Here is a 16,410-nt window from a genome sequence, read left to right as displayed (position 1 = left end):
GGATATCAATCCCCCATATCTTCCCTGAGTTTTGTTTTTTAGATTCACCTTCTCTTGGGAGTGTAGCCCAGATATGACGATAAAGCTAGAAGTCATGGTGAAAAACGTGGCTTACCAGACTCGCAGTGGGATTGATTTTCTTTGTCTCCACTTTCTTCTCTGATGTCAATTTGCTGACAGATGCCTGAGCCATTTTCAACCTGAAACATAAATGGGAAGGAGAGATGGAAAGAGAGGAAGAGCAGAAAAAGGTAAGGTTGAGTTGAGCAGAAATCTTACTGCTTCTGAATGCAGAGGTCAGTGGTTACTGTTTAATCAGTTAATTGTCCCATAACCACGGGGGTACATTCGGAGAAATGTCTGGTAATTTCGTCACAGTGACACTCACTCAGTGGATATCCACACGCACCAGCAGGAAAGCCCACAATACCTACCATAGATACCTGTAGGGTATGTTACACACTGAACCCTGCAGGTACCTAGAGCACACTGGCAGGGGCTGTTCCCATCACCCTCATCATCAGCCAGAAGCTAGCAACTGACCAGTGCTCTCTGCCAACTCCCTTGTAGTGTTTGGTTTTCTAGCACTTAGCACATTTCACCTGCTTTTGTGACTAGACTGGACTCTAAAAATCTTAAAGTTTTGGCTAGAAAACTTGGAGGAAGGCTAGTGTGGGGGCCTAGATGAGAAGGAATGGAAGCTTAGACAACTGAAGTCATGTTAAAATAGCCTAGCTCCTTTGAAGCCATCCTACAGATTAAGGTGACCCCAAGTAGAGATGCATGACCCTAAGAATATGCTTTCCTTTCTCCAGCACATTCAAATGATCCCATCAGCTAGAGCAGAGGTCAGCAAATATTTTCCATCAAGGGCCAGAGAGTAAATATTTCAGGTTGTATGTTGTGTTCCAAATACTGAACTCTGTCATTGTAGTATAATAATAACACACATGGGATATGCAGGTAGGTCAGGCAATGCTATGCTCTAATAATAGTCTTTATTCACAACCACTGGAAGGAAACCAGATTTGACCCTGATTTACCAGTCTTTAAACTGTAGTACATGATTCAAAGGCTTCTGCTTAGCAGTCAAATTTCTTCCCTGTGTTCTAAATTTAATTTTTCTAGATCCAGACCTGTGGAGATAAATGTTCTTAGACAAGTACTTAACCCCTCTGGCCTCAGTTTCCTTATCCGTTAAAAGTGGGTATGTTACCACACCTAAGTAATGTTGTTGATGTAAAACCTAAGGAAGTTTTAAACATGGCTACCTCCACCAATTGGCTGTACATGACAGCCATATCAGGTACTATTCCTCTCTTACTCATGTGTTCAAACTCCTTCTCGGGCTGGAGAGATAGCTCAGAGATTAAGATCACTGACTGCTCTTCCAGAGGACCCGGGTTCAATTCCCAGCACCTCATGGCAGCTCACAACTCCAATCCCAGGGGACTTGACACCTTCATATGGATATACATGCAGGCAAAACACCAAGGCACATAAAATAAAAACAAATAATTAAAAAAAACTCCTTCCATTCTAGCTCAAGTGGAAAAGTCATGAAAACTTTCTCCATCTCTCTTATGCAGAAGTAATTTCTCTTTTCTCAGTGGACAAAGCACTTTGAGCCTCTCTTGAGGTACTTAGGGCTTTTCATCTCAGAACTGGGGGTCTTATTTCTCTTCATACTAGAACCACACGAGGAAATCACAGGCCTTGTGTCTACCAGGGAACCTTCCTATTTCAACATCTACGCTGTGTCTGCATGTCAGTTCTTAGCGCACATGTCTGAAGAATGGCTATCTTTCCATCTTAATCAGTTTAAAAGTTTAGTAAAAGACTTATTAGCAAACTTATTTGCCACCCTGACTTTTGAGTAAAAGATCCCCCGCACATTTAAGAAGTCTAGTTCTAGTTATAAACATATAAGAGAAAAGGCACTGTAGGCCTCCTAACGTGCTAAATATTTATACATGCCAACTTCATGTATACATGCCACGATTCCTGAAGGTGTCCAGGGCACTTCACCCTCAAGGGAACTGAGACTAGAGGAGTTACAACTTTGTCCCAGGTCAGGTGTTTCCTTATCCCACCCAGGAGGTAAAGATGGTCTTTTCTTTTTTGCATGTAATGAAAGAAAATAGGCTGGCTAGACAATTTCTAGCCATACAGAGATGCTCAGTCTTCTCCTTGACTCCATTGTTTAGGAACTTGTTTCTGTTTCTGGCTGCAATGTGGGTTCTATTTTTGTTTCTGGTCTAAACATTTACTCTAGACTATCACACAGACTTGTTCATGACTGCTGGTAGTTAAAAGCACCTAGGTTTTTACTTTAAGAATTATATGCTGAGCCCTCCAGATGTAATTTTAAATACAGGAGAAAGCATTCCAACATGCGTATGTTAGAGAGAGAAAAAGCTGTAACTTTGGTCCATAAATGCTTGAGCAAAACTTCTGGAAATCCTACTAGCTTTTCTTCTTTCTTACTGCAATCCATAAGCTCCCCCAGGAGTCATGGCAGGCTCTAGCAAACTGAAATGGCTGCCAGTGTGCACTGTGGGAAAGCACACACGCGAGAAAGGATGTGTTTCCGATGCTCCTGCCCAGGGAAGTGCTCACAACCTTGGCTTCACACTAGAGCCACCAGGGTAGGTAAACTGTCTGAATGTAGACATTGAACGTGAACGATATGATGCCACTTCAGAGAGAGAAGACCGGGCACAGCACTTTGATGAGGATGGGATTGTCATTATGCAGGCTGTTTCAGTGGGTTTTGAGGATATTCTGGGGTTTCCCTTGGTGCCGCATCCCTCTTCCAGTACCTGGATACTTCTCTCTGGATGTTGGACAGCTCTGTTGACCTGGCCCTGTGGAGTTGGATCATGTCTCAAGATACCCCTCATGTATCCACAAAGTACTGTCTTCAGTTTGCTGAATCAAGTTGTTTCTTTATGGTTCAAGGCAACTGAACTAGTGTCCAGGCACAATTCTAAATAAGTGACCTTCCACTACTCCCCGAGACCAACAGGGGCTACGGGAACCACTATCGTTTTATCTTTCTTTACAGAATGCATTCTCTAGGCATTTCTGAATTCTTAATGGTAGAACCATAGCACATGATTAATAGTTATGAAAGTCAAGGAAATAACTAAGGTCACTTTGCACTGATGGTTAAAAAAACAAAGAAACAAAAATACTCAGAGTGTTAATTCCTCTGCAGAAAAGAAACTTCGGTTGATGAGGACATCTCTGGTTAGTTTCTGCGTTATTCACAAAGGGAAAGAAGGTAAAAACAGAGGGAAAGGCCACAGAGAATGAGAAACAAGGAGAGACTCCAATTTATTCATCACAGGCAGGCCAGTGGGGCAACATACTTAGAAACACACGCTCTCCTAGCTCCGTTCTTTCCTTGGAGTCTGACCCTTGACCCTGACCACCACCCTCTGCTCTCCACTCTCACGGCCCTCAGGTCCATCTCACAAGCTGTCACAAATCAAGAGCAGCAGGAATTCAACACAGATCCTAGGGCTTAGGACACTTAACTGCTTACATATCAGGATTTCTCCTTTAAAAATTATTCCATGATGAATTAGCCTATGATTTCTGCTTCCTGAAATGCGACAGTTCCCCTACTCTGAGCCTAAGTAAGATATCTACTTACAACCACGGATGTCCTCCCTCGGCCCGGATTTCAACAGCTACACAAATCAGCCACTTCGTAGCTCTCGAGGGTTATCACTTCTAGTACCTAAACACACTTTGACTTGGAGTGATTAATCGCACAACAAAGGCCGCTTCCGTTGGCAGAGCTTCTTGCCCAGGCCACAGGGGAGTGGAAGTGGCGTGGGGCTAGACCTACCCTGGAATGCAGGATCAGTTAAAGCCAATCACTCTGCACTTGGTAGACATAACACCCCAGCCAACCCAGAGGTGTAAGTGCAGAGTGAAAGGCACCATGGCCGCCCTTCCTCTCCTGGGAGAGGCACTCAAGAGGCAGCTTGGGGATGAAGGAGGCTGTGTCCTAAGTCTACAGAGCCCCTGGAAAGGGCAGGCAGCCTCTGGAAGACAATCCGGATGCTGATACTGAAGACAGGTTTATGCTTGCAGATACTGATTCCCCCACCTTTTGGTTTTGAAACCTCTACCACCTACTGAGTCTCAACAAAGACTAGAATGGACACAGACTGTTTCTGCAGTGGCTGCAATAACAACAAAAGAGAGCGAAGAGATTGTCTGGAGCAGGGAGCCTTCCTGGCACCCCTCAAATCATACTGCCTGGGTAGCCCCCTCTTGTATACCTGCCTAAGGCTGGACGTGTCAGGAGTCCCGCACATAAGTACTTCAGAGATATCCTGGCTGAACGAAGACTTACTTCGTGTTTCCACCCATCTCTGCCAAGCGAGAGAAACAGTGTGGACAGACATTCTCTGAAGTCTCGCTTCTCGTTTTGAGCGCCAAAGGAGTTTGAGGCTTGGAATAGCAATGGATCCCAAGGATTTTCACTTCTTTATTTTTTCAAAACAAATTGAAAGTAATGCAGTCAAGAATAGAGTCGAGAATCCTTTTACCCCAGCAGTTGTTCTTTGTCTTTCTCATCCTGTCTGTTCTGTTTACACATTTATTAAGACTGTATACTGTTGGGCAAAAATGACCTATATGGGATTTATTTGAGGTATTCTACCACCAGTATCAAAATAACTAAGATGTCTCACTTACCAGCCATAGACATAAAATCTTATAATCAGTTTGACAGGACCAAATAAAACACAGTAACTGTGTACGTGTTCAGCATTAACTGAGTACTTGCTGCATATAAGGAAATAGGTACTATAGAGAATATAAAAATTATATATAGACTTTTGCATTAATGTTCTTGGGCATACAATTTCTTAAAGAAATAGAATGCTTAGTACCAAATGAATGAAAAATAAATCACTAAGTGCTCAAGTTGGTGGCATAGTGAAACCTCAGCACTTTTCAGGAAAGACAGCTAAACTGAGGCTGGAGAAAACTTCATGACGGGAACAGTCTGAAATCACTACAATAAATTCTTCAAGAATAGTCTCATGACTTGGATATCATAACCTGAGACATAATGGTTATTTTGAATGCATATGTTTAAGTCACTGCCATAATAGATATTTTTATAGTATGTGTTTATGTGCTACAAGCTTACATGAGAATATGAAAATACGTGAGAAAATGAGCATGATTAACCAAACAGAAAAGATAGTATCTAATTGGCCTGATCCCAGGGGTCATACTACATAATTCTTCTAACCTATGTGCTTAAGTCTTCCAAGCCCACACTTTGCAATGTGACCCTTTTGGATGTCCTTACCCCCACCTTTTCTAAGTAACAGAATTCACCCATTCTGTCAACATGCAGTTTCTTACCCCAAATTCTGGAACTCAGGGTTTGAAGAGACCTTCAGAATGACCTAAGTCTTGTCCTTTCTAAACTTGGCTAAGTAACAATCACTGGGGAGCTGTTGCCCAAATGTTTACATCTCAGATTTAAGGGCAGCAGAGTCAAAGCATTTATCAAGTCTTAGTCAAGTACAAGACACATTTTGGGATGGGTCCTAAGACCACAGGCTTCTAGGCCCTATTCCATGGGATCCTGACTCAATAAATAGGCTCATATTTCCACAGTGCTTTTTGGTGATGCCAATGGTCTCCCTAGTTAGCAAGCCACTGATCCCTAACTGGCTTGTTTCCCCTATGACTCTACTCAAGGAGGTCTTTTTGGGAGACTAGTGATATTCCCAAAGCCCTCTATTTCACATTTTCCTGAGATCATTTTTTCCTCCTCCATCACAAGGAATCCTAATACCCACTTAATGACATTTGACTGTATTATGAGGCCCTTCCCATGCAGATAAACACACATTGGGCTCAGTGCTAGGAAACTGCCACCAAAGGCACAATAGAGAACAGGATTATGTCTTGGATGTTGGGAGGGGGAACATAAGCTGGTAAATATTAAGTTACTATGGATTAAATGCTAAAGGATGTTGTAATGACTATTCTTGTTCATCAGTTTGAAAGAAATTAACTAAAACCTAAGCTGCTGTGTACACCTGTGAGGATTTTTTTTTTGATCAAAATATCTGAGGTAGGAGGACCCACCCTAAATCCAGATCTTCTGAAGCATAAAGATATACCTTAGGTCTGGGCCACGCCTTCTCATGGCAGCCAATGTAAAAGAAAAGGAAGAAGGAAGCTCTTGCTCTTTGTCTTCTCATTCATCAGCAAGTTCACTCTTGCAATGGTTTAGAGCCGAATTCTTTGAAATTCCAGCGAAGACCACTTGAGATACCTAGCCTCATGGACTGAACAACTACTGGACGTTGGACTTCTCATGAGGAGACAGCCATGTGGTAATAGTAGGGCCATAAGATGCTCTAATAATCCCATTTGTATGTATGTATGTATGCAAGCATGTACCCTATTAGTTCTGCTTCTCTAGAGAACTCTGACTAATAGAGTAAGAAGGACACACCATTACAGACCAGAGGAAAATACAATTCCACCTAGAGGAAAATCACAGAGGAGTTCTAAAAGAGCTGGTTTTGAAAGATGACTGTGCTTTGGTTGGCCAGAAAGCATAAGTGTGAGAAAATGTTAGGGGTCATTAGAGTAGGTTCAGAGGCTATGGAAAAAGGGGCCGTCAGGTTCTAGGGTTTTATTCCTCATTCTACTGGTTACTAGAGAAACTGTGATGTTGGTGGTTTATTTACTACCCCGTGTTTCTTTAATAAAGCAAAACCAACCCCCCCCTTTTTTGCAGGATTATGAGGACCCACAAAGTTAATGCACCAACTATGGTTAACCTCCCATTATTTCAGCAGCAATGGGAAACAGACTATGGTGAAAGCTAACTGAAAGGAATGTTAAGGATGCCAGGGAGAAGACAGCAACCCTGTGGCAGGAGACCAATTGGGAGTGGGATGGTGAGTTTCTGATTTGGGGAAGAGCTTTTGTGGATTTGATGTGAAGACCAGTAACCACCGAGGAGGCAAGACCAAAAAGGATCAGAAAGAGAAGCTGTCTTGGGAGAATGATGATCAACCAGGTTTCCAGCTCATTCTTGGTTGTCACAATAAGGACACTGCTGTGACTGGAAACTGAGGAAGCTCTGAGGGGCTGGGCCTCAGCTGAGAAGGGAAGACTGACTTGCAGAGGAAAGCTGGACAGCCTCTTGACTGTGCAATGGGAGACTCAGGCCTCAGCCTTAGAAAACATGTCTGTTCTGCAGGAAGACCCAGGAGGACAAGGCTGGGGTGGAAGCAAAACTGTAAGTAGCTGGGGCTAGCACAGAGGGAGGATGCGCAAACGGGGCGGGGCACAGACACCTGAGACTTGTGAAGGCTTCATGCTTAAGATTAGAAGGAAAAAGAGACCCAGTGTACCTTGAGAGCAGAGAGGTCTCTGTGTGTGTGTGTGTGTCTGTGTGCATGTGAGTATGTGAGCATACATGTGTGTGAGAGACCAATAGACACACACATACACAGATGGGGGGAGAAGGAGAGGGAGAGGGAGAGGGAGAGGGAAAGAGAGAGAGAGAGAGAGAGAGAGAGAGAGAGAGAGAGAGAGAGAGAGAGAGAGAAAGTGCTATTGTCAAAAAGCAGCAACAGTGAAGTTAATCATGGATTCCATGAGTGGGAAACGTGACCAAGTCTGCCAATTGCATCATCATACAATTTTCCTGACTCCTCTAGTAACAGAATCCATGGGGCTTTAGCTGGGTACAAGGCTCCCAGCTGAGCCTGCATTTCTTGGTCTGCCTTGTATTTGTCCACGAGACTCAGTTCTACCTAATCACTAAGAATAAAACAGATATATGCACCGTCCATCTCATACAACAGACATTACAAGGCACATCCTCCCCTACCTATGGGCAGTAATGAAAGTGGTGAAGGCGGGCACAATGTGAGTCATTGTCAGTTTTGGGAATAAGGACCACCTCTTAAGAATGACAGCTACAAAAGGAAGGAAACCAGGTCCCCAACCGTAAAACTCTTTACATCCACTTTGCTGTCCAAGGGGAAAAATACATTGTTTTCTTTAAGGAACAGTTATCTTGGTTTTTGTTACGGGAGTGAGAACTTAATCCTTACTGAGATGGAGAAGGTGACACCGGGAAAGAAATGAATAGTGAACTCTCAAAGCTGGAAAGTAGGAGAAATGATCTAATGGTACCCAGGTGAAGAAAGGCCAAAAGATGGTCTTTAAAAAAAAAAATTAGTGATGGCTCAGCAGTTAAGAGCACTTGCTGCTCCTCTGGAGGTCACAAGTTCAGTTCCCACCTCCCACATGGGATGTTCGTAAACCCCTGTGACTCCAGTTCCAGGGGATCCAATGCTCTCTTCTGCCTCCATGGGCACTGGACATGCACTCATGTGCACACCCACACTTGCTGTCCACAGTCTTATAACCCTTCCTCATGGCAAACCCATCCTTTCAGATGTGAGCCTTAGCCTTTAGTGGATGAGCCATCTATCGAACCTGAAGGACATAGTTTTAATTTTGCAGGAGTAGATTTAAGTTAATTGCAGGTAAGGCAAGGAGATTTTTCCTTTCTGCGTTTATGACAATCCTGTGCTTTGATTAGGTCCAGGAAGGCTCTTACTGTTTGTGGGCTTACATAACTGTTTTCAACTATGACAGGGAAATTCAAAGCGTTGTCAAATAACTAGAGGTTGATTATTTGCATTTTAAAGGGATTCCTTCAAATCCTGAAGCATTTTACTGACCAGGTGAACATAACCCTATATAGTGGACAGCTAGGGAGAAGAAAGTTGACTTCTTACAAGTCACTGGAATGGTTATGTATGTATGTCAGGAAGGAGCAAAATTAAATAAACAAATCAATCAATAAATAGGTTAACTGAGCTTTTTGCAGGGAAAACGCAACCATGTAAAAATACGGATTCTTGCAGCACTGTACTGCAATCAGTGGACTTAAGTGGGTGGAGGGATAAGCTTGTTAAGTCCTTGGTGCTGTAGCAGTATAACCAATAGAGAGCTCTGAGAACAGCCTCAGAGATCCCCTAACCCAGCCTGGCTCTCTCTGCTGTCAGAGCTGTGGTAGCTGCATAATTAATCACAATAGCTTCATGGTATATACGCAAAACAAAATCCTCTTGGTCTTCAGCTGGAACTAAGAAAGCAAAATAAGGAACTCCCTGTTCTCCCAAGATGTAAATTACAGCTATGCACAGAATGAAATTTCTTATTTGCATTGCCCATAAAGTTTATAAAACTTCATGTTCACTCCTCCCTGGCCCGTCGTGGGTTTTTTTAAGTGGCACTTTTCAAGTTTGCCTTGGCTCAGCGTGAAGCATTTGCAGGGACTTCATTCCTGGAGTCCTGGCTCCCCTGGGCCATCTTCACCTTTTCCTAATTCATAGCTCACTCACTGCGTGGCTTGTGTGCATGTGTGAGCATACGTGGGAAATGTCTGAAGATATCCTAGCTGGTGAAATGTTTTAGAGGCAAGGGTCCATGGGACAGAAAAACAAAAAAATACAGAAAATGAGTGGAGAATGGGATATAGAAATAGCAGCCAAAATTTTAGGTTCTTGCAGTTGTTACGCATGTGATTGGATAATATTTGGATTTTATGGATAGAAAAAGGTGTGTATCAAGAATCCAGGAAGGGTTTCAGATGTTAAGAGATGCAGATAAAGCCAGGCGGTGGTGGTGCACGCCTTTAATCCCAGCACTCGGGAGGCAGAGGCAGGCGGATCTTTGTGAATTAATGACAAAGTGAAGGGGAAAGATTTTGAGATCTAACCTCTATCTAGAGGTCCCTTTTGTACTACTGAGCACTGTCTATTGTTCGAAGGAACAGAAGAAGGCACCAGTAGCCTTCACTGTAGGATAATATCACCATTGGGGGCATGATAGAGAAGGAACCTTCTGGATTTGTGCTTAGACATGGAAACGTGCTCTTTTTCCCAACACTGGCTTAAATGTCAAAGGAAAATTAAAGCCATTGATACATTACCATGTAGTAAATTGCTTTTCTAATGACATGTCCACAGGGCATCCTCCCTCTCCACTCTTAACCACAGAATTTAGTAGTTTAAGGACATAGCAACATCGGGCATTTTAATACAACATTTAGAGAGTGCTCTAGCTTTACAAGGGGGAGTTGCTATGAAGGCACATGAGTCTCAATGATGTATTAGCCTAATGCATATTCATGAAAACCACAATAAGCAGAAAAATAAGTAAATATTCTGTTACCTAAAATTAACCTCCGGTGACTTAAAGTAGTCACACTCATTTCATGTGGAAGCAGAGTCTAAACGACATGTACCTTTGGGTCTTTCTCTTTGAAAATGCTATTATTGATTAGTCTTTTCCAGTAACTTCTTGGGTTTCAGTTGGCCTTCAAACACATTTAAAAATCAAGTGATCTCAATTTCTTGTGATGAGATTCCCAAACCACAATTCTTCCCCCAAATAGTTACATGATATCAAGCTTTCATTTGGCTATAGATTTTGTTTTTTAAGAGTGCCTTTGAACAATTCGTGTGAGTGATGTTATATTGCCTCGTGGCATTTAGTGTTACCGAGATTCAATTTGTTTCTGGGAAAACTGTAATCAAAAATATAACATCAAATATCATTAAATAAGTAAGCGTCAACAAAGCAATCAAACTACTTCTAATTTCATTATAACAAGTTAATCATCTTATTTTATACAAATGAATATATCATTTAAGAGTCTTAAAGCTAAACTCCTTATCATGAAGAAAAAAAATTGTTTTTAAAGAGCCTTCATAAGAAAATCCTGAATAATTATTTTAATTCCCTGAATGGACAGGCTAAAATGTTTTTAATGGTAGAGATTTTTAAAGCGTGTTGCTTCCAAAAATCTTTCCCGAACCATCCTTAAAGTTCAGAGATGCTTTAGGCTGACACTTTGCTGGTGATCCATCTCTGCAATGAAGAGACCCCGGAAACTGCTAAAAGATCAGGGGAGGCTCTTGGGAAGTCATGACCCTGGGGAGGTGCTGGTTTACAGAGTGTGAAACAAGCAATTCCCAGCTGTACCCAGGAAACAATGCTGCCAATGCCCGTGCTGGGAACCAGAGAAAAAGTCACTCAGAAGGAGGACCGGACACCACCACAGCAGAACCACAGACAGTCTGGTCTGGTTTCTGTGTGGGGGCAGGGTGTGCTTTAATTCAGAATACAGTTCAAGATTTCTATCGATCTGTTAAAACAAAAACCGATTAGTTACCCTTCTGGGTTTTCGTTTGTTTGCTTTTGGACCATTTTAAGGCTTCGGAGATAATTCATGAAGAAGTACACTCAAAATCAGAGTAGAAAATTCCTAAGCGAAGGCTGCATGTTCGGAACTCCCTGCCAGGGGCTCGGCAGTCCGGTGAGGCTGCGGAGATGGAGTGACCCGGCAATGAAGCAGAAGTCACCATCAGATCAGGAAGAGGAACTGCACTCTTCTAGTCTCAGCAAGACTGTTCCCTGGAAGTTAATTTAGTTACGATACCTGGGGTGAGAATACAGATTTGGGGACGTTTTTCAGGATTTCCTTTTCATAATATGACCAACAAGCTACTTTCTCAAAATCGTCTCTTAAGGTTTTACATTCTTGATCCCTAATTGTTCATATTTAAGACTTCCTCGTACGCTCAGTGTCTACGTGGGATGATGATCTAGCTGGAGTATCTGTCCGGGGCAACACGGAAAACGACTCCGGAGCCATCCAGAGTCCTCCGCACTCACGGTGAAGTGCAGTTATGCACCAACAATGGGACCTTGCTGTGTTGTGGGTCCACCTCTGCCTCACTTTATCTTCACCGTGAGTTCTCAGCTTTTACACACTGATCATTTCTTTCTCAGATGGCATCGTCATAGCAACCCAGGTTGCCCTCAGAACTCGCAATCCTCTTGCCTTGGTCTCACGGACTGGGATTATAGGTATGGACCTTTCTGATAAACAGTGCTAAAGTCTCAGTCTCTCTCTCTCCCTCCCTCCCTCCCTCCTTCCCTCCCTCCCACCCCCAGCAAACACACACAGTGCCTATGTTCAGAGCTGATTTTTTTTTCTTTCTTTCACTCCCAACTAATAAAATCAAGAGGCTGCAAGGAGGCCGAGCGGCACACAGTTTGATGTCCTCAGCAGGATACGGGGAGTCAGAAGTGATGCTGTAAATCCAGTGTGGGGCTTCAACACTGTGTGAAGTGTGGCCTGAGCTGGGGAGATTTCCCTTTGATGCAAATGCAGTATATTAATGGGAAACGCATTCACTTTTATTTGTCTGTACTGTCTGCCACAGCAAAGCGGCCTCATTTAGCTTGGGCCAACGTGAAAACACCCAGAGAAGCAATCTGTTGCGCATTAGCACAACTCGCCTCTCATTTACTCGCTAGTAATTGGAAGGGGTTAAGAGAACGGAGCTTATCAGATCATGTGAGCGTATCTCGCCCGTGGGGACAGCAAGCTTTCCCTGAATTTCTCTGGGAACCCCGAGACAAGAATCCTTCTTGGATGTCGATTTGATGCCAAAGAAAGAACACTGACAAGTGGGAGACAGGCATGCTTTAGAAGGCTTGAAAAGGTGGACTGCTGGGGGGGAGGGGCATTCGCACCTCACCCGACCTTACCTTTCCTTCGATATGTTCTTACTCTCACGTTTCCAAATTGTCTTGAAGTCGCTGCAGAACTCAAACCACACCATAAACACATAGCTGGGGGTGATCTCCTTCTCTCCAGTCTTTGGCTTCATTCCAAAATAGTCCACTGTTGCTTCAAAACTGCAGAAGGTAGGGGAGAACATGGAGGGGGTCAGGAACTGTCAACGCCAAAACCCATCAGGTTGATGAGAAGGGACCCTGGGAAGTTTCCCACATGACCATTCCCGAAGACAGGAGTCAGGGTTCGTAGTTACTGGAGAGTACCCCAAACCCCAGGGAGCCTATGTAGACCTGAGAGTAGTCACCATGATTGGGAAAACTACTAAGTATGTCTTATCTGTGTGAACTGAGGAACAGCACAGTTCCAGGGGTTACATAACTTACGTCTGTTCCTCATCTGAAGTTCACGTCAATCTTCTGATCTTCCCTCTGCTCAATGACTACATGTCAGCCTAGGACATATTGACTGCTCCAGTAACAGTCAGTCAGATGGCCAATTGGAAACCTGGAAAACTGGGACGCTCTGGCATGCTCTGGGTGCTTGGCTCCATCACTTGGCATCTCACGCTCATTTTCTCAAGGGTAGAATTAAGAAATTTATGCTATATGGCCTTTAAAAGTTTCATTTTAAACCTTGACCATGATACAAGAATATAAATCGTCAACATCCAAAACAAGACATAATTGTGTGTCTAGCAAGGGTAAGATAAAAAAACAACAACAACAACAAAAAAAAAAACAACTCCAGTCAGGCTAGAAAGGTGTTCTGGTTTTTCTAAGGTAGACTCTTAGATAATGCTGTGCCCTGCCCCTTGAAGGCACCCTGCCCACTAGCCTAACTGGGCCTCCCAAGCAGCCCTTCATGGAGGCACTAGCTTTGCAGCAATTTATAGCTCTGAACTCAGTCTCCCCCCCTTGCCCTCACCCACCCTAAGCTTCATAGGCTCATTTGCCAAGAGCAAGAACTCTTAAACAGCCCCCTTTCAAGGGTGTTGGAAACTAATCAAAGCAGGAATGGCCAGCCAGGTTTATTACTCAATGCTCTATCATCTGTTCGGGCATGGTGGGGTTTTTTTTTTTTTTTGTGGCCATCCTGAATACTGAGTTTCTAATGGGACTCTATTCGGTGGCGATTGTAAAAACCCCGAAGCCCTGCGACTATTACAGAGCATACTTTCATCTCCTTCTCGGTTATTGGGCAATATGTATCTCATAAGATTTTATCACATTTCACAGATGAACTGTTAATTGATTCCATGGCTACGATTAGGTGAGATCCAAGCTGGAGCTGTTGCTCCAATTCTCATAAATTCTGTGTGCTTCTGTAAATAACAAATCTGTTTTTAATGCAAATTAAAACTACTGGCCAGGGAATTCGGCCCCTAGTTATTAAAAGGCTAGAAGTGTGTAAGTGGAGAAAGGCAACGATGGCAGTAATCTCTGAGGGGACTATCTGATAATTCCAAACACACACATTTTGGAGCAAAACCGGTAATCAAAGAAAGTAGTGCAGTCGACTCTTAGCCCAGACATAACACCTATATCTACAGCTGTCAAAATATTGATAAAACCAGATGGGTGACGTACATCATATACCTTTACTTCATTCAACATGGAATTTTCATTGTAATATGAGGGTATGTAAAGAATTATACAACCAACAGAGGCAGGCTGTGGATTTCCTACTGAGCTATTGGGTTTAGAACTAGAGAGACAGAACAGGTTAACATTTCCAATAGTTTCATTCTTCAGAGAGACAACAGAGGTCTGGGAAGACTGAATGACCTCATCCACTGGCAGAGCTGGGTCTCTATTTAGGTTCCTAACTCCCTGTGAGATGCATGTCTTGCTCTCACCTTTGGTTGCTCATGGGCACTGATGCAGGCAACTACCAAACTAGACCGTCATTTCCTTCCCTTTGTCCTTCAGACTCATACGTCACACACGGATCATCCCAGGAGGACTCACCATCATCTTCCCTCTTCCCTTGTGTTCACTTTCTATCCAGACACAGATTTGTACATACGCTGACACAGGAGAGAAAACTGTTCACCTTGTATCCAGAGGGGTCGTTAGCTTCCTATTCCATATCAGGATGCAGTGATAAACACGCATGACCACCTGCCATGATTCTGCCATCACTACAACACCTCCGCATTATCTGAGTCCACATTGGGGCACACTAGACATTGTTGCAGAGTCAGAAGTGACAGTGCTTCTGACATCTACCTCAGACATGTCAGTGGGCTGGGGGCAGGTTCTCTCTCTCCAACTCTGTCCTCACAGCCTCTCTCTGCGTGTGTGCATCCGTGCGTGCGGGGTGGTGGTGGGGTTGGGATGCCCCGCTCGCCTCTGTCAGAGGGGTTGCTGCACTTCAGCACGTTTTTTTCTAAGTGTTCTGGGGAACGTAGGCAGCAAGTGACTCTGCTCAGAAGAACCACGTAGAGTCCCGGGCATGCTTTGATGAAAGCCCTGTGAAGCTGACAGACACTGTCGCCCCGAGGAGGCACCTCATTTGACGGCAATACTCTCCTATTTAAGAAAAAGCTCAGAGCCACACTCTGAACCCACCACTCTCTGATAATGTCCAGACTAATGCCCTACCCAGTCAAAATGTTCGTCATGAAAATTCAGTTTTGGTTCACAGAACACTGTACCAGAAACTTGAAATTTGGGCAAGAAAATCATTGATATTTAATTGCCGAGGCAATTTTCTCCAACAGACAGCCGACAAAGGATGCCCTGCTTTTTTAAATGTCCAGTTCTCACCACACAACTGCCAAATAGCATTGCACTTGGAAAAAAAAAGAAAAAGAAAATTTCCAATCATATGTTTTGTTTTATATCAAGGCATTTCATCGCACTTTACGCCCACCCCCGATTCTCTCCTATTCCACTTCCTTGTCTAGTCCACCATCCTTTTAATCTGGTCAAACCTTTCTTTTAAGTACAGATGATGATTCTATCAAAGAACCCAGAGCTATGGAAACTGCTCTACACTTAGTGTGGAGATGCCAGAGCAGAACACATCCCCTTGCTGTTTTCTCATGCGTGCCTTCAGAAACTGCTTAGGAAAAGCAAATATCCCTTGGCCTCAGAGTAAATTGTTTCTCTTGAGAATAAAACCTAAGAATTTACTAAGGCTCACACGAATGTTGCAACACTGACCACAGCCTCCTTAAAGAGAGCAAGCAAACAACCGTGGTTTCTACATTAAAGATGAGATCTAACATATTTCAAGGATGACATGAAAGCTAGGCTACCTTCGCCGCAAAGTCACGGAAAATGCTGACAGCCAGAAGTTATGGCTCCTCTCAGCATGCCTAATACACAGCAGCCCAGGCCTCTCAAAGGTGCCCCCCCCCCCGCCCTTCAGCAAAAGTCTCGAAAAGGGATTAGAAACTTGACCTGCACCCCGGAAGCCGAATTGCTGCCTGGCCTGCTCCCAGCCTGCCCTTGTTGATAGCCTCCTCTCTGAAGGTCTCTGACACTAATTTTACACAACAAGGAAAGAAAGCGTAATACAGGGATCGGTCCAATCGAGGAGAGCCAAAAATCTAAAAGCACAACCGTGTAATTGTCTTAGTTTTCAGCAATTATCATGATAGGACGATGCTCATGAGTCAAGAACATGTCTGCACTTAGAAAGCTACAAGACTGCCCTTCATTTTGTTTTCAGCGGCATCTTAATTTTGTTGGCAGATTACAGCAGGAAGCAGGACTAAATGCTGGCAC

At 43.6% G+C, this 16,410-nt stretch overlaps 1 protein-coding gene across 4 annotated transcripts in view; it reads right to left on the bottom strand.

Moving 5' to 3' along the window:
* The window catches only part of Fmn1 (formin 1), a 369,449-nt gene that overhangs the window by 8,624 nt on the left and 344,415 nt on the right, over positions 1 to 16,410 (bottom strand). For all 4 annotated transcript variants that reach the window (XM_075961724.1, XM_075961725.1, XM_075961727.1 and 1 more), the window contains 2 exons: positions 12,646 to 12,795; positions 116 to 200 (listed from right to left, as the gene is read on the bottom strand). In XM_075961724.1, coding sequence (XP_075817839.1) covers positions 116 to 200; positions 12,646 to 12,795 — 235 coding nt within the window. The remainder of the gene's footprint in view (positions 1 to 115; positions 201 to 12,645; positions 12,796 to 16,410) is intronic.

This window comes from Microtus pennsylvanicus, chromosome 2 (genome assembly GCF_037038515.1).
Source record: "Microtus pennsylvanicus isolate mMicPen1 chromosome 2, mMicPen1.hap1, whole genome shotgun sequence".
Taxonomy (NCBI): domain Eukaryota; kingdom Metazoa; phylum Chordata; class Mammalia; order Rodentia; family Cricetidae; genus Microtus; species Microtus pennsylvanicus.
This window is presented reverse-complemented; position numbering and strand designations above follow the sequence as displayed.